Source organism: Rattus norvegicus, chromosome 7, assembly GCF_036323735.1.
Source record: "Rattus norvegicus strain BN/NHsdMcwi chromosome 7, GRCr8, whole genome shotgun sequence".
In the NCBI taxonomy this organism is placed as follows: Eukaryota; Metazoa; Chordata; class Mammalia; order Rodentia; family Muridae; genus Rattus; species Rattus norvegicus.
Genome location: NC_086025.1, coordinates 44758580 through 44777035, shown reverse-complemented (window position 1 = coordinate 44777035; position 18456 = coordinate 44758580). Strand labels below are relative to the sequence as shown.

General features: G+C 38.3%; 1 protein-coding gene and 1 long non-coding RNA gene across 6 annotated transcripts in view; one reads left to right on the top strand and one right to left on the bottom strand.

The window, feature by feature from the left end:
- Nucleotides 1-18456, bottom strand: part of LOC120093580 (uncharacterized) — a 201325-nt gene that overhangs the window by 126004 nt on the left and 56865 nt on the right. The gene's annotated exons all lie outside the window — the stretch shown is intronic.
- Ptprq (protein tyrosine phosphatase, receptor type, Q) overlaps nt 1-18456 on the top strand; it is a 182376-nt gene that overhangs the window by 126256 nt on the left and 37664 nt on the right. The window contains exons 30-35 of the mRNA NM_022925.2: nt 536-602; nt 4355-4513; nt 5238-5460; nt 7774-7847; nt 15296-15395; nt 18238-18366. Coding sequence (NP_075214.2) covers nt 536-602; nt 4355-4513; nt 5238-5460; nt 7774-7847; nt 15296-15395; nt 18238-18366 — 752 coding nt within the window. The remainder of the gene's footprint in view (nt 1-535; nt 603-4354; nt 4514-5237; nt 5461-7773; nt 7848-15295; nt 15396-18237; nt 18367-18456) is intronic.

Here is an 18456-nt window from a genome sequence, read left to right as displayed (position 1 = left end):
CGGGCTATGCATCAGATACTCTGGGGCAGGGGTGAAGAAGGGCATACAGGCCAGCTTTCAGGAGGATGATTTAATACAGGAAAATGGGGAGGCAGGAGGAATTGGGTTTCATCTAAGAAGCAAGAAGAAAATCTTGAATATGGATTTAAAGGAGGGCGAGATGTGTTAGCTACAGAGAGAAGTAACAGATGTTAGAGTAGAGGAGAGGTGGTGTAAGGACTGGTGGTTTTCTACTCTGTCCCTCCTGTGCATTTAGATAGCAGCAGAGCCTTCCTAGTCTTGTGATGGGGACTTTTGGGTCAGTTAACATTTCGTCTCAGGTCTAGGTGCCAGAACATCCATTGCAAGAAATTTTTGATCGTTAATGTTCCTCTAACCTTTATGGTATTAAATTGGCTTGAGAGAATATAATTAGCAGACAGCATAAAGTTGTTTGTAAAAGAGAGGTCATTTTAAAAATTGTTCATAACCCTGTTCACCTACACATGCATAGCAAGGAAGCTTGAAGTCGTGATCAAGCCTGTCTTTGTTCCAGGTTTACGCTATCAACAGTGCTGGTGCTGGGCCAAAGGTGCAGATGCGAATAACTATGGATATTAAAGGTATAGATGAGATGCCTTCCGTTAGATTGTTGTTTCCTTAATCACATGGTGATTGTAATCTGAATCTTGTGGGGGAGGCTAACCTTTACGTGGTGTTTATGCATGTGATATGCATACATTAAGGAATGATGTGTATATTAAAGTACACTTTAAACATCTCAGTGATGACATTAATTATTGTTGAAGAGGATGCCTCCTTTAAGGGTTGTAACCTAAAACTTTATTTTAATTGGAAGGAGAGTTCCTAAAATCATCTCTGCCTAGGCTGAGCAGACCTGCTTTCCTGAACTGATCTCCATCCTAAAAGTTTGATTTTGCCTGGGTCGTTGGTTATACAGTGACTACCATTAAATTTCGAAAATACATCCACTCTTGTATTTTTAACTCTAAACTCCATCTATCGCCTCTCTATTCTGGCTGATACTTTAGTAAAATTCTCTTTCTGCAAATGACCACAAAACCCTAAAGAGGAATTTAAGTCCATTTGACAAGTAACTGCCTGTCCAGATATTGAAATCAAGTATTTTTTGGGGATGATTTCTTGTGATTCACATAGGGGAGTACTTAAATAAAGCAAAGACCCCAAGATGTTTGAGAAAGTCCTTGTCCAGCCTTGATGTAAGGGTTTGTCCTACTCTTATTGTATCTCGTTATGCTGTGTTTGGTTGGTGTCCCTGGGAGGATCGCCTTTCCTGAAGGGAAACAGAAGAGAAGTGGATCTGGGGGTAGGAAAGGTAAGATGGGGAAAAGGAAGTTGGAGGAGTGCAAGGAAGAGTGAAGAAAGAAAGCAGCAATGGAGAACTCTTTGAGTATTTGTCACAGGCTGCCTGTAGCGGAATTCCAATAAGTGTCTTTCTAAAGGAAAGAGTAATAAATCCCTTTCTTAGGAAGGGGCGGTAGAAAACAGTGGCAGGAGCCTGAGCCTTTCATTCTGTTTGGATAACTCTCGAGACTGAGTCCTGGATTTGGCCTTTTGACTTTGGTCTTCTGAACATGCATATGTCTAGAAAATGCAGACAGTTAGCTCCTACCTTGTAGATTATTAATCGTGAGGACCAAGAATGAACATCTTTGAAAACACTTTTATACAGTACCTGAAAATTGTTATTCTCAAAACTATGAAATAATCATTACCAGTTTTAAATTTTTATCCTTTTATTGGTGACTAATAGGTGGGTTCTTATTTCCAAGCATTATTTATTTTATTTAATAAATTCCTGGAGGGGTGGCTCAGTGGTTCAAAGCACTTGCTACCCTTTCATAGGCCCTGGGTTCAGTTCTCAGCACCTACTTCAGAGGTGGACAATGACCTGTGCACCCCAGCTCTGGACTCCAAAACCCTTTTTCTGATCCTGCAGGCCCCTGCTTGCACACGGCACACGGCACACATTCACACAAGCAGAAAAATGTGTATATATATTAATTTTTTAAATTAGTAGTTCTATGTCTTGGAATATATAAGCACATACATTGCTTCAACTGTAATTTTTCCATAAAATAACTTCAGAATACACAAAGGAGAGCCACACCATCTGAATTTCTTTTTTCTTCACTCGGTAAAGACATGCTATATAGAAATATAATATACACAGTATTTTTATACTTTACCAAAATTTCTCATTTCGGACGCTTCCCCCATTTCTATGCCAAAATGCTTCTGACCTCTACTCCTCATCTTGCAGAGAAGATGCACGGACATGAAGGTTGGAGCCCCAGAGAGATAACTTCTCTCTGTCACAGTGCTACGTATGATTCTCTTAGCTACGTGGTCTATTGAGTTTGTCAGTGACTTCATCCCACAGTTAGTATACAGTTGGATTGTGGTACCCGATAATGAGTTTCCTGAGCTTTGCTCTTGGGTCCTCTTGTTGGCCTCATTAAGGGTTCAGAATAGAAAAAACCCCAAGTCTCTTCTTATCAGGCCCTTCCTACTCTGCATCTTCTGACTGCTATGCCAGGCATTTGCATGTGAAGACTCTTGCCTCCTACTCCTGCTCTTTGCTTCTTTATTCCGCATAGATTTTACTCTCATGAAACCTTATTCATATCAAATCTCATTCCAACCTTTTCTTGTCAGAATACCAACGTGATGTGTCAACTAAGAAACGTGCTCTTGGATCTGATGCACAAGAAGGAGTGCATCAGACTGAAGTCAAAAAAGTTCAAACCCAGATATTCACCTTTTACTCCTGTTGCTCTATTTCTCTTCTAGTAAGAGGAAACAATGTTGCAAAGTCTGTGGCAGTGTTGAAGGATTCCTATTTTGTTTTGTAAGATTGAAGTTTGGATAAGTAGCTTTCGAAGGAGAAATATGTATGTGCATGTATACACACAAACGTATAAACTGATGTAAGAACAAAAGAAACCAGCAGAGGCCCAAAAAATATTGGTTAGGGGATGTTTTGTATTTGTTTTTGGTAAAACATGAAATATTATAGTAATTTAGAAATTATTCCAAATTATCTACTAATGTTAAAAATGTATATCTGATGGGCTGGGGGATGGAATGGTGGATAAATTCTTTGTCATACAAGTGTGATGATTGGAGTTTAAATTTCCAAATCCCATGAGAAATTCAAGCAGGTAGAGTGACTGCCTGTAATTCAGCACTACAGGGGCAGAGGTAGAGGATCTCTGGGACAAGTTGGCTAACCAGATTTGCTGGATTCTTTATGTTTTGAGTCAAATAAAGTGAATAATAACCAAGGAAGATGTGCAACATCACGTTCAGGCTGCCTCATGAACGCACACACCCATTCCTCCATACCTGCACACCTGTGTGCCTACACACATATATTACGCCACCTCCATGCACACAGTAAAATTCACACTTCATAAATTCCACAGCTTGGACTCTCTTCTGTGGAAACCAAAGGGCAAACAAACGAAGTTAAATGGGGTTGATTACTACAAAAATGCTGACAATTATAAGGAACATAAGTTCTCGTGTTTAGACAGGTAGTTGGAGGAATATTATTCAGCTGTAGCAATATTGTAGTCACTAAGAAGCATGAATTAGCATGTTTCCATCTGGGGAAGACTCAGACAAGAAACCAATAAGCAGAATAATTCCAATGCATGGTATATCAATATTAGGAGACTCAACCGTATGAAGTCTGTTACACATGAATCTTACCATATAATTTTAACATTAACAAAGAAAGGAGAGACTATTATCCAGGTGGTTGACATGAATAAAATAGAAATTAATCAAACGGTAAATAAAAATAACACACAAAAAATGTTAGTGGGATGGAGAAATGGCTTAGCTGTTAAGAGCACTTGATTGTTCTTCCAGGGTCCTGAGTTTAATTCCCAGTACCCACATGGTGGCTTGCAAACATCTGTAATGGAATCTGATTCCTTCTTTTAGCAGACATGAAGACAGCCCTAATAGACATAGAAGACATTAATAAATAAACCTTTGAAAGATGTTAGTGAATGTAAATAATTTTGAATATTATTTGCAAGAGCATTAATAAATTGAGTATTTTTAACACATGAAGAAGACTCACATGTATAAAAATTGCACCGGGGCTTCAATTTTTCAGGCAATTCTCAAATTCATAACTATAGTTTCATGAGGTAATAATTATTACATAATTATTATAAATTTGTTGTACTCAAACACAACTATTTGGTTTGATATTTGCATGTCCTGTCATTTTATTTGTTACCTACGTGAAATATGACTCTGAATTTTAATTTTCAGCTTAGAAAAAAGTCATATATTGATATTTTACTGTTTATAGCTCCAGCACGACCAAAATCCAAGCCAATTCCTATCCGTGATGCCACAGGAAAACTGCTTGTGACGTCAACAACTATCACAATCAGAATGCCAATATGCTACTACAATGATGACCACGGGCCAATCAGAAATGTACAAGTCCTTGTGGCAGAAACAGGAGGTACCTCAGATTTCACTCTACATCAGAACATCATGAAATGTGAATTTCTGAGTGCTAAGAAAGATTTACTCAAGATTAGCAAGTAAAAGTTGACTTGTGACTTTATAAGGCAATTTAAGATTATCCAAAGAATATTAATATTATCATTAATTATAGTAATAATGTATCTAAAATATTAATTCAAGTGAGGAAAGGCCTAATCAAGATATATAATCTATTTATTGTATATACTGGTTGTTATTGATTTAATTTTTCGGAAGAGAGTGTCTTGATTGCTTCTTTGCACATGTGAACAGTAGTGACATCTGACTGAAAGATGATTTATTTCTACCTCAGTGGTTCTCAACCTTTCTAATGCTGTCACCTTTTAATACAATTCCTCCTGTTGTAGTAACTGTTCCCCCAACCATAGAATTATTTCATTGCCACTTCCTTCCTAAATGTGATTTTGCTACCATTATGAATTGTAATGTAAACATCCAAAATGCGGGATATCTGATATATGACCCCTGCAAAAGGAGTCACAACCCAAGGTTGAGAACTGCTGGTCTACCTAATACATCACCCCCCACAACAGTATGTCAGATACCTGTGTCCAGGTTCATATGCTGAATTGTCCTTGTGGTTTAGAGCCTGACTCCTTGATGGGATCATAAAATGCTGCATTGATGTGAAGACACCTTTGGTGTGATTTGTGATAGGTGTCCCTTTCCCCTTCCACTAGCTCAGCAAGACGGAAATGTGACAAAGTGGTACGATGCATATTTTAACAAAGCAAGGCCATATTTTACAAACGAAGGATTCCCTAATCCCCCGTGTATAGAGGGAAAGACAAAGTTCAGCGGCAATGAAGAAATCTATGTGATAGGTGCCGATAACGCCTGTATGATCCCTGGAAATGAAGAGAAAATTTGCAATGGACCTCTGAAACCCAAAAAGCAGTATTTGTAAGTATGTTTTGGTCAACCATGCACTACAGTACAGGTTTGTTAAGTATATGCCACCTATCCATCCATTTATCCTTCCATCTTTCTGGTGAGCAAACGATATCTCCTATGGATAGTAGGCCTGGTTGTTTAAACACTGGCAGTGGAGAGGTAGACAGAGCATTATCCATTCATTGTTACAGACATACAGTATTATGGGAAAGCATGAGTTTGAAAGAAAGCATGAGTTGTTGTGTTAAGTTGTTTAAAGGTAAGATGAAAGGTATGGCACTGGAAATATAAAAGGTGGGAGAACTTAGTTATTTCTGTAATGAACATTGTCGCTGATGTGCTAGAATTCAGTAGTTTGCTTTTTATTTACTATAGATGACATACAGGCTTTCAGAAACGGTTTTGTTGTCTAGCCATTAGATAGGGTTTCCTTTTAAGATGCTAATATCAGTCAGTAGCTTTCTTTTTTATTCCATCAAACATCTGAGTGAGTGCTTTATTAAATTTTATTGAACTCATTGTTATTGTTTTCTATTTAATTGTTGATGTGATGTTATAAAACAAGGCTACATTTTAGAAGAGAATTATCTTAACACTGATTCTTCAAAATCTTATTACTAATTTTTAAAAACTCAGAGGCTCACCTTTCGGCATGCTAGTTAAGACACTATTAAATTCCTTATGAATGTTGTAGGCTGAGGTATAATTAGAACATTTAGAGAAATTGGGCAATTCAAAAGTAATATTCTATTATTTATTTTGAAGGTAATGAGTTTAAACTTTGATTATTATTTGAACTTAAAAACAATTTTTATGATGATAAAATTTTATACTTACTCTTATTAGTTTTTTTCATATTTGTTTTCTAAATAGATTCTTTTCATATTATATGCTATTATAAGAGTTTGATAATGTCAGACAATAAATCATACACTGAGATTTATTTGTTGCACATTTAAATGGCTTTCGTGTTTTAGTTTCAGTTAGGTAATTTTGGGTGTCTTCAGGGATTATCTTCTATACTTTTTCTGTTCTAAACTTGTAAACTGAGTAAATATAACTTGGTACATAATGAAAATAGAAAACAGTGTTCTTAATTTGTATATATGTGAACAAGACAATTCTATATCGTCTTTGTCATTTGATTCTGTAGTATTTCTAAATGTAAGTACAGGAACTACTTGCTTTAAATTTGTTACAGTATCCACAGTTTGCTGATACTTAATGACTTTATCTAAATAAATCTATGAGTGAAACTATCTGCTTAATGTTTTTCAAACACTGCTGGTTCATGATTTTGGTCAAAATCCTACTCAGTGTCCCATCAAATTCAATGAGCCAGGAAGCAAGATAATTATTCACTTGATATAGATTATAGATTTTTTTCCTCATGGTAACATAGTCCTAAATTCTTGTCTCCTAAACTTATTTTTCTTGAAGAAACTACTGCTTCTTCATAACTATTTGTTAAAATATTTGGAAAAGATAATGGGCTGTGAAAATTGTTCTTCTTTTATAATTACAGGTCAATACCTTTGACAGATATTGACACAGATGCTCTCAATATAATACTTTTGAAAAGAGTTCAAGAACACATCAAAAAAATTATTCTCCCTGATCAGATAGGCTTCCCCTTGGAGATATAGGGATAGTTTAACATATGTAAAACAATAAATGGAGCTTAACCCCAAAATAAACTCAAGAAAAGAAACCACATAATCACTTCATTGGTTACAGACAAAGGCCTTTGACAAAATCAGGTATTCACTCATGACAAAACCCTGGTGAAAGTAGGCGTACAAGAGCCATACCTCAACCTGACAAAAGTAATATACAGGGAACACATAGCCGATATCATCAAAAATAAAACCTCAAAGCATTTCCTCTAATGTTAGGAACATGACACATTGTCCACTCTCTCTATAGCTATTCAACCTAATATTTGAAGTGTTAGCTAGAGCAATAGAATAGAAGGTGAAGGAGGATGGTGGGAGGAGGATTCTGGAAGGGCATGACCTGGAGCAGGGCAGTGAGCAGGATTTAAAAAGAACAAGTTAAAAACGGGAGGGGGAATACAAATAAAAATGAAAAAAAAAGTATTTTAGTTTTATATAATATCATATCCTTTAATACTCCATCAGAAAGCTCCTATAGCTGATAAAGAGCTTCAAAGGCATCATCAAAGTATCAGGGTACAAAAATTAGCACCCAAAAATCAGTCTTTCTACGCACAAGCAGCAACACGCTCATAAATCAGGGAATAATACTGCTCTCTATTGCCTAAAAAAGTACCATGGAATGAATCTTTACTTTTTTTTATAGGTTTAAATTTAGAGCCACAAATGTCATGGGACAATTTACTGACTCTGAGTACTCTGACCCTATTAAAACTTTAGGTAAGATTTTGTAGTTTAGTTTATCTATGTTTTATTGCTCCTGTGTATGCATGTGTAGCATCTGTGCATGTATATATATATGCATGTTTAGCTGTGTGAGATGCACAGTGTACAAGTGAGGATGCACTTGTGTCCATGTGCATGTGGAGGATGTAACCTCTCTCTCTCTCTCTCTCTCTCTCTCTCTCTCTCTCTCTCTCTCTCTCTCTCTACTCCATTTATTGTGGTAGGGTCTCTTGCTGAATTCAGAGCCAGCAGAAGCTATCTAGTTCCCTCCACAGATCTTGCACTGGGAGTACAGGCTACCATCATGCCTGCTAAGCTTTGAACATGGACTCTGGAGGTCCAAAATCTGGTTCTTCTGCATGCAAGTCACACACTTTACCCACCACACTGTCTCTCCAGCCTTTACCTGTGATCTCAGTGTGTTTGTATGATGATAACAGTTATTAAATGTTCAGTAAATACATGAAATCAAGTACAAGTCTTTTTTTAAAGTTAATCAATCTTTTAAAGGAAAATCATATTTTCAATATTCTTTGAAAAGACAGGTGTGTCCATTATTCACATTGGCTATAAACTTGGTTAAAGTGTTGGTTCTTGATGATATTCCAAACAAACAGGTATTGGGTTCTTTAAATATACAGTATGATATAATATAATATAATATAATATAATATGATATAATGTCTTCATAACAGAGAAATCCTCAGATAATCTTTTCCCTAAAAAATTTCTCAAACCTACAGCTTCCCTTCTATTCTCTTCAGCTTCTCACTCACATCCTCACAATGTCAGTTGACACAATGTCAGTCATGCCAAGAATGAGAGACCCTGGTACTTTTCACTTCCAAATTCCAAATGAGGGAACCAAGCCCCACACTGTTTAAATCATTAAGTGTTTGGCCAGGATGCCTGCATTTTATCCCAGGACTACTGCACTACAAAGGAAGGTTTAAGACCTCTGTGACTTAGAGTAATAATTTAATTCTTATAAGGTTATATTCCCTTTTGAATCTTAAGAATATATTACTTTAAAAGCTTTTTCAATCTTAAGTAAAATAATGTGCCAACATTCACAATTTTAATGTTTATACTGTTCAATGTTTGATGGTTTTTAAAGTTTTAGATTTATTTCGTGTGTTTGTGTGTGTGTGTGTGTTTGTGTGCTTGTGTGTGTGTTTGTGTGTATATGTTCATGTGTGTGTTTGTGTGTGTGTGTTCGTGTGTGTGTGTTTGTGTGCTTTTGTGTGTGTGTTTGTGTGTGTATGTTCATGTGTGTGTTTGTGTGTGTGTTCGTGTGTGTGTGTGTGTCTGTGTGTGTGCGTGTGTATGCATCATGTGCATGCCTGGTGCCCACAGAAGTCAACAAAGGGTGTCTGACTCTATGGAACTGGAGTTACAGATGGTTGCGAACCATTAGGTGGGTCCTTGGAACCAATCTTGGGTTCTCTGCAATCAAAAGTGCTCTTCATTACCGAGTGATGTCTCTAGTCCCTGATAGATTTTTTTTGGTGGGTTATCATCAAAGATTATATATATATATATATATATATATATATATATATATATGTATGTATGTATTATTTAAAGGACTTTTTACTTTATCAACTCCATAAAACTTAACTCAAAGGATCACTTTTTTTTAAAATGATTTGCAGCAGGGCTTTAAAACTTCTAAGCTACTTGACAAAATTCTCAGATGAGTGCATCTCTGGAATATTTCTTGACCATGCATGAAGCTAATGCATGGCACTGATCTTGATTCCTCAGTACATCATGAGCTCCAGCAGAGTTCAGTGAGGACTGTAGGAGCAGAAGAGTGGAGGGAGGCACCACTTTCAGAGGGCCCCATCAGATTGTGGAGGTGTTAGCTGTCTAAAGAACCAGCCTCTGTCACTTCTACATAGGAAACACCCTGCACACTTTAGAATGGAGTCAGAGGTACGCTACGTACCAGTTTGATTGAATAACAAATCTCTCAGGTCAGAGTGTTTGACTATAAAATCTGTCTTGGCTAATCGTACCCAACAATGGAATTAACAATGAGGCAGCAGGCCGACTTGACTTGTGGTTTTGAAATTATGTGAAGCATTTCCTCGCTTAACTGCTGATAGAATGTTCCATGCTCAGCAGCATAATCAGAGTTTGTCATCATTTCCTGCAGCTAAATAATGCTTGTTCTGGTGTATTTCCTGAGGGAAGACAAAAGACAGACAAGAGGCAGAACTCAACGTTCTTCAGAGGATAGTATTTTCTAGAGAGGGGCTGAAAGGAGAAAGGTTTACCGTCTGGGTGCCAAGTGCCTTGCCTGTTACTAAACAGGAGTGTTTGTGTAGATTATCAATGGAAGACCAGCCTCAGTCATTTGAGTGAGAAGGTTAGTTATGACACCAGGGTGACACAGATGAGTACTGCCCTAAGAAGCAAGACAGTCAAAACCGGGAAGCACACAGTCCGAGAATATGGCTCCTCATATTTTTCCAGAGTGAGCATCACCTAGAACACAATTTCAAGGTGCAATGGCTTTCCCTCTATTCCCTCTACTCACAATCAAGTGAGGGAGCCGCAAGCACCAGTGTCAGAAACACGTACTGGTTTTTGTCTATTGGAGACATGACAGCTCCCACCAAATCCTCCAGACACCAATGCCTACAAGCCGTCTAGATGGAGGAGGCCTGCAGCATGTGAACGGTGTGGAATGAAAGATGAGGGTCAGGCTGCCATTAAAGTCATTACAGGGACCAGTGGGCCATCAGCTGGACATAACAAAGAGAGAGCCAATGGACTGCCAGTAGCCAAGGAGGGTCCCATGTCCCTATTAACAAATTGCTCTAAGTTCAGTGTGATACTCCTATATCAGTGATGGAGGTTAGGACAGCCTTTTCAGGCTCTCTCTGACTGACCTTTTAGGGATTCCCTCCTGATATGCAGTGGTTTTATAATTACCTTTTGTCCTGTAATGTTTAACGAGCTATTGAAGCAGTGACACATGAAAGGAGAGGACATGAGCAGAGGCCATGGAATAAAAAAAAAATACTCTTGGCAAAGGGCACTGCAAAGAAGATAAAGTAGAAGGACTCTACGGATTGGTTCAGTGATGAGAAAAGGCCCGCAGATGGAACGCATCATTGTGCCACTGTGGGGCAAGCAAGGAGACCTACTTGCGATAAATACGTTGGTGCAACCAGAGGATGACAAAGGAAGGCCCAGCCATTTTCTGTCTCAGTGGTGCCATGTGTTAGGACAGATGGCATCATTGCAGCATGCTAGTGGAACCCAGCACTGTTGACAAGCCTGCCGAAGGCATGTACATGAAGGCAATCGTAGACTTCAGTGGATGGAGCAGTCCAGCCAAGGTTATGCAGTCACGGCTGGCCAGAGAGCTATTCTTTCAGTAGTCTTTGCATCCCATTGGCAAGAAGCTGAATAGCTTGTCAACTAAAATCCCAATGTTTGATTGACCAAGACTGTGCTTTGGCAGACCATGCTGGTGGTAGTTGGGGCCCTTCATGGGTTAGCATATAGGATTTAAAATAAGGACCAAGATAATATCTGTCTTGTACCAACCAACTAGAAGTGGTTAAAATTTAGTGAAAAGCTTACATTGAGGGGGATCTTTATGGCCTGTCCCGGTAAGCGGGAAATGGCATGTATATCACTTTAATTACAGTTACGTGGTTTTGTTTTTACCTTAGATTGAGCAATGGCACCCTTATTTTCATTGTGCGCATGAGCTCTCTCTGGCTTTTTAAGCCTTCCTAAGGCACGTGAGATCAGGGGGCACTGCTTGTAGACTATACTTTGTGTATAAGGCTTAATTGCAGAAGGTTTCTGGGACTTGAAAACTAGACATCCCTGTGTGTACCTTTGAGGGACCTTGCTCAAGCAGTGTACCATGAGATGCTGAACTGCATAGCAAACACAGTCGCTGCTGGCTTTCTTTTGTCCTAACGCTTCTGATTTAATTACTGTGCAAAGAATGTCCCCAGTGTATTCAGGCTGGGGGAAGGGGGTGGAGGTGTGTGTGTGTGTGTGTGTGTGTGTGTGTGTGTGTGTAAGAGAGAGGGGAACAGAAACAGAGCGAGGGACAGCTGAGAGATGGGTGAGCAGAAAGGGGAGACGAAGGGGGAGGGAGAAGGAAAGAGGAGAGGGAGGAGAGAGAAGGGAGAGAGAATATGTGTTACTATGCCATCTGCAGCACTAATCCCATCTTCCAAGGTAGTGGAGAAGCAAAGGGGACATTTATCTATTTAGCAAGACAATATTAATATGGGGCGAGCCTCACAAACTATGCCATCAGACAGAAATATTTAAGATGCTTTTAGTGTGTGCTGAATTTAGATAACCTCAAGATAGGTGTGAAAAATGCCCGAAGTATTTACTTTCTAAAAATCCTATTTCTACAATGACAATATTCATGCGTACTTTATAAATCAACCGGGAGATTAGTTCAGATTAGGGAACGGGTGTACGAAATATGAAATGATTACTAACAAAGGCACCTGCCACCGTCACACAAATTCAAAACTGGAAGTAGCTTTAAAAATAAAACCCTGCGTCCTCCCTTAATTCTGTAGTGTGCATTCCTACAGGTAATACTAACCCATAAGCAAGAAACCTGGTGTAGTGGATCTTACCCAGCAAAGGCACGGCAGGATCAGCTTTCAGATGCAGGCAGCATGACTCTGACTGGTGTCCTGTTAACCACTGTACTACACTGTCGGAAAAAATCCCTGTGTTCCGAAGCTGCTTCCAATTTTAGTGGGGCCAGATGCCTCTGCTTGTGGCCCTGGGCCATTTTCTCTTCTCAATGTCTTAAGTTATTTCTAGCTTTTCTCTCTTCTTACCAACTCATCTTGAGTTTTATGGTCAACGTTTCACTAGTAAGCCTGTTTTAGAGATATGTTTTGATTTGCTGGGTCTTGAGCAAAGCTTTGATGATGGCTTTTAATATTTTTTTAAACCACAAATGAGTCCCCCTTTTCTCATATACTGTTTATCTCCTTTCAAAACTCTGTCAACCTGACTGGAGGAAAATGTTCTTGTAGATCATTTCAGGGCATGCTTTTTTTTTTTTAATGAAATGATTGACCATTGGGACAATACCCATTCTGAGCTTTACAATAATGCCACTGTATGTGCATGGCATATATACATATGTGTATATATATAATGGAGAGTACTGAATCATGCTAACTAACTCAAGCATCACCTCAAATCCCTATCCTGCATTCCTCGTAGACAACCATATTTCTAAAACATTAGAATTAATGTTGGCAAGGTAAGTCCGAGTATAATAGTCCGAGTATAATATAGTATAATAGTATGGTCCCAGCCCAGCTGCCTGAATGTTATCCAAGCTTATACTCAAAGGAAAAGGCCAAATCCCAGATTTCCTTCTACTTCCACTGGCTTGGCTTCACACAGTCATGTCTACACACACGAGCGCGTGTGCGCATGCACACACACACACACACACACACACACTACTTTAAAAATGATAACGTAATAAAATTAACTTTTAGTTAATTCCTCATTTTGTTTTAGAATGTCCCAAGAGACTAGTAGTTTAATAAGAGAAAAGGCATATATTAACTCTAGGAGCTTAGAAAGAGGAGACCTGAATGAGGAGACAAACTTTGTAGGGTGAGATTAATATCTCTCATTTAACCCAATGTTCTCATTTTAAAATGTGGAATCCTGTTCTGAATTTAAGTGATAATCATTCCAATCAGAAGGTGATAGTTAGGAAAAATTAGTGCTTTTTATTATACTTCTCTAAATTACAGTGCTGGGATCTATTACACAAACAAGACAAGGCAATTAGCAGATGGTAAGTCTAGTGGGGAAGAGGCTTGTGTGTATTCTGAGGAAAATCATGTAAAAAAAATCCCACTTTGTATGACAGAGTTTGGAGAAATGACCTCACTCATGCGTAGCAGTGAATCAGAAAGTATACCCGACCATCATGGTACATTGTGTCCCCTCCTGAGGACACTTTTGTAATACGTGCGCTCACAGGATTACATGCTGTTTATTAATATATTATATGTCATTTCCTCACTCAGGCCAGTGCTTTGAAATGGTAATCTAGTCTGAAATTTCATTTTGTGGTCTAGGAAAACTGAGTTCTAAGGCTGTGTCTCACCATCACCTGATCAACAATAGCTTGTTCTTCTTCTTGCTTTCTTTGGCAAGAATATTAGACATAGCATATTAAAATTTCATGAAACAAAGCACTGGGGGTTTAGTACATAAGAAAGCATACTTAATATCTGATGAGATATCTGGTCTTCTAGCATCCTTTAAATGGACCTGGCTATACTGAAGACAGTGAGCCTGTGGTGACTGTTTAAAATGCAGTGGTCCCTCAGGTGTACCACACAGATCAATAGCCACAGAAACTTGATGGCATTTATAATCACCAATCTAGCAGAAAATGATAAAGCTTTAATCTTTGCCTATAGTCCAGATATTAAACCGAAACAGTTTATAGTAAAATTAAGTTCTATGAGTTAAAATTTCTCCAGATTCATTATGTGAGTGTGAACTTCTCCATATGAGTTAGAGAGAAACATATATTTATTTTATAACAATTCATTCAGATATGGTTGAGCAATCCCTTGCAAGAAATGAGATGACCAGAGGCTATTAGAAAAGGTTCGATGGCTTAAAAAGTGCTTGCTACACTGCAAGTTAGGTACCCAGCACCCATTTCAGGCTGCTTATAATGCCTGTAATTCCATCCCAATAACACTTGGAACTTATATTGTTCTTTAAACTTTTTTTTCTTGTCTCACTTGAAATGATCACATCTATAAGAGATTGTGGTTTCATTTACTGAAGATCAACTGTTTATACACACACACACACACACACACACACACACACACTTATATAATGTGTTTATTTGTAATATATTATATATTAAGGGTAGTACCAATGCGAAATAAGCTAACAAAAAAAGTCAAAATGTGACTCTCAGGTTTCTGTTTGACCAGCATAACTAGAATAATAGAGTTCTCCTCAACTGAGAGTAGGATTCAATTGAAAAGCAAAAATATCACATTTTTGACATAGTTATTTTGAAATGATACCCATACGTCCAAATATAAATATCTGGTAGGTAATCACATAGGAAAGGCTGAATTTATTTGTAAAAAATTAAGTCTTTATCATATAAATGAAAACTTAAGCCATGAGGCTGAATGAATTCACAGAGGTATAAAGTTTATGTAGAGGAAAAATTAAGGGCTTAAATCCCAAATTAAAAGGAAGAAGAGGAAGGGAAAGAGGAAAAGGAGGAGGTGGAGATGCAGGAGGAGGCAAATTTAATTTGTTTGGCTGGTACTCTTAGGTAATATGCCAAGAAACAGTGTATGTGGTTTGAGACTCAAGATGGAACCCCAGCGTCTTGTTGGTGATCATATTTCGATCTTTCTCAGGTGAAGGCCTTTCAGAAAGAACTGTGGAGATCATACTGTCAGTCACTTTGTGTATCCTCTCAATAATCCTCCTTGGAACAGCTATTTTTGCATTTGCAAGGTAAGAGGTGTCCCAGAATGCTCTGTGGGCTTTGTATCTATCATAGACCAATCAAGAAACAGCAACATGGCAGTTACACTTGTGAGAAACACTTATGTGTTCTTTTTGTTCAATTTATAAAAACTCCAACGTACCCTGAATACACACACACACACACACACACACACACACACACACACACACACACACACATTCTGAGTTGAACTAATCTAGTTTTAAAGAAGTAAATTCTGGAATTTTGATAGGAAAGTTTTGATATAAATGCTGAGGAGAATAGGAATAAGGAAGAACTTAAAGGGATCAGACCAGAAGGTGCAACCAAGTAATTAGTCTCATTAGACTAGGAAAAGGGGACAGTAAGGGAACTAAGAGCAAAGGAACTCTCCCAATGCTGTCATGCACTGGCTATTACAAGCACATATAACTGCTCAGTGTCAAGACAAGTGTAACACAGAGAAAGCAGCTGTTTGAAGAAGTTACCCATCCTTATTGGAGGGTGGGCGGTAACAATCGCTTGTAGATACATCTCATTTACATAGAACGGTTTGGGCAGTCTGGGGTTTTGTGGAATTTCTGGTTAAGAAGATGGGCAGAGAGGCAGTAAGAACTCCTCAGGTGGGTTGCTGGGCTCTGACATGTAATATTAGTGCCAGTGCCAGTCAGATATGTGGGTGTACACCTTTAATCTGAGCACTTGGGAGGCAGAAGCAGGTGGACCTCTATGAGTTCAGGGCCTGCCTGGTCTACAGAGTGAGTCCTATCTCAGCCAGGGTTACAACATGAGACCCTGTCTCTAGATAGGTAGGTTGGTAGGTAGGTGGGTGCGTGGACAGACAGATAGACAGATAGCATGAAACAAAACACTATGTACTAGAGCCCAGGGTGACAGCAACTCCCTGAGGTCACTTTACTGTAGTGCTCATATGGACAAAGCTTAGCATTTTGGTAGGTGACAAAGAAGAAATAAAATCAAAATAAAATATATATACACACACATATATACACATATATATTTATACATGTATACATATATTTATATACACATATATGCATGTATATATATTTATAGTAATATAAATATCATATGTATATAAACCTCTGTATATACATGTAAACCTCTGAGTAGGTTTAATTTGTTTCAACCAGGTACATAAGTCCTAAAGTTCTTACAGAAGACACAATTGTTACAATAAGAACGTCACTTTCTAGAGGTCTGACATTTCACATGGTGGTTGAAACGGCATGCTTTTATGTGTTTTTTGACGTGCCTTTTCCCATTCTCTCTTCCAATCCCCTAAAACAGAGGTTCATCAAATAAATTGCCAAGGTAAAGGATTTGTGAAGACACCTAGCCTGGTTTTCTAAATGGCTCTGAGACGGCCCTTGCCGTTTGGATGCCAATCTGCCATCCTTTTCATCTTGAGTCTCTTAGGTTACCCTTTGAATGTATGCTTTGAAAGTCTCTCTTAGAAGACATTTTTCCCAGTAACACATACTGTTTTCAGATTTTGCCAGTAGATAACAAGAGAAAGTCATTATTCCAGACAATTAGAAATAATTATATTTTAGTAAGAGTTTTGTACATAATCAGAATGACCTCGATGTGAAGCAATGGCCTCTGCCAACAGGAAAATGTGGAAAGATTATTGTATGATAAATCGGCTTTAACAATAAGAAGTCCTCATGTTCAGTAGTCAAACCATTTGTTTGCTCTAAAATTGAATTTCACCTTCCATTTTCTGGTTAGCCCGTGTGTGGAATGGAAGGGCTCTCCTTATCCAACACAGCCTCCCAGTCAGTATCTTTTTTCAGCCAAAGGGAATCTGTTCTCATGGGAATATAAAGCCTTATGATTTCTGACACTCTGTCTGCATCTGCTCTCTCCCCATCTGGCTGCACAGCAACTAAGTCATAGTGGGCTTGTCCTCTGAATGCAAATGATTGTAAGCCCTTAAAATACTTTAGCAATGAGTCAAGGACTGCCTCGTTTCAATACTTTTCTGTGCGTTTTATACCTTTTTTGGACGTACTCAATAGTCTTTGAGGCTAGGGTCACATTTTCTGTTCTCAAAATCATCCTAGACATCAATGTTTATCATAGATAACATACGTAAAGTATTAATGATTGATGCAAATCCAAAATAGTGCCTTGTTATATGTCATACTATACGTTGGAGAACTGAGTAGATAGGGGCCTTAAATTAAAAAGTCAGTGGGCCAAGTAGAGTAGCCCATTCCTTTAATACTGTCAGCCTGAAGGCAGAGACAGGATTTCTGTGAGTTCAAGACCAGCAGGGATTAATAGAGAGTTGCAGACCGGCCAGAACTACAAAAAGCTGTCTCCAAATAATGTGTTGTTGTTGTTGTTGTTGTTGTTATTATTATTATTATTATTATTATTATTAGTAGTAGTAGTAGTAGTAGTAGTAGTAGTAGTAGTAGTAGTTAGGCTTTCAGGGTTGAATTAACCAATTTTGAACCTAACCCTGAGTTTTCTGATCATAAAAGAGAGATAATATTTTACATCTCATATTTCCATAAAAATCAAATGAGGCAATTTAAAAAAACAATTTCCATATTTGATACATGTTAAGCATTCCATTATAAGAAACAATGACACATTGATTTTTAAGACCGATATTCAGATTCCTCAGTGATTTCCATTTCCTTTTCCCTTTGTGATAAAATGAGGGAACAGTTAAAGGGAGGAGGGGCAGGTCACATCCAATGAAAGAAATATTTGTGTAAATGACTTTACTTGAAGAAACAAAAGAAAAGCGGCACCTTCGTCTACCCTGCTTTTACGATCATGCCCGCACTGACTGCACTGCCCTCCTTTCAGAATTAGACAGAAACAGAAGGAAGGTGGTACATACTCTCCCCGGGACGCAGAGATTATCGACACTAAATTCAAGCTGGATCAGCTCATCACGGTGGCAGACTTGGAACTGAAGGATGAGAGATTAACGCGGTGAGCACACTCCTCTGGGCAAGCAGAGGTTCAGAGGGCCTGGAGCCATGACCCTCTCCTGACCTATGCTTGTTGGAAGTGTTTGTGGGG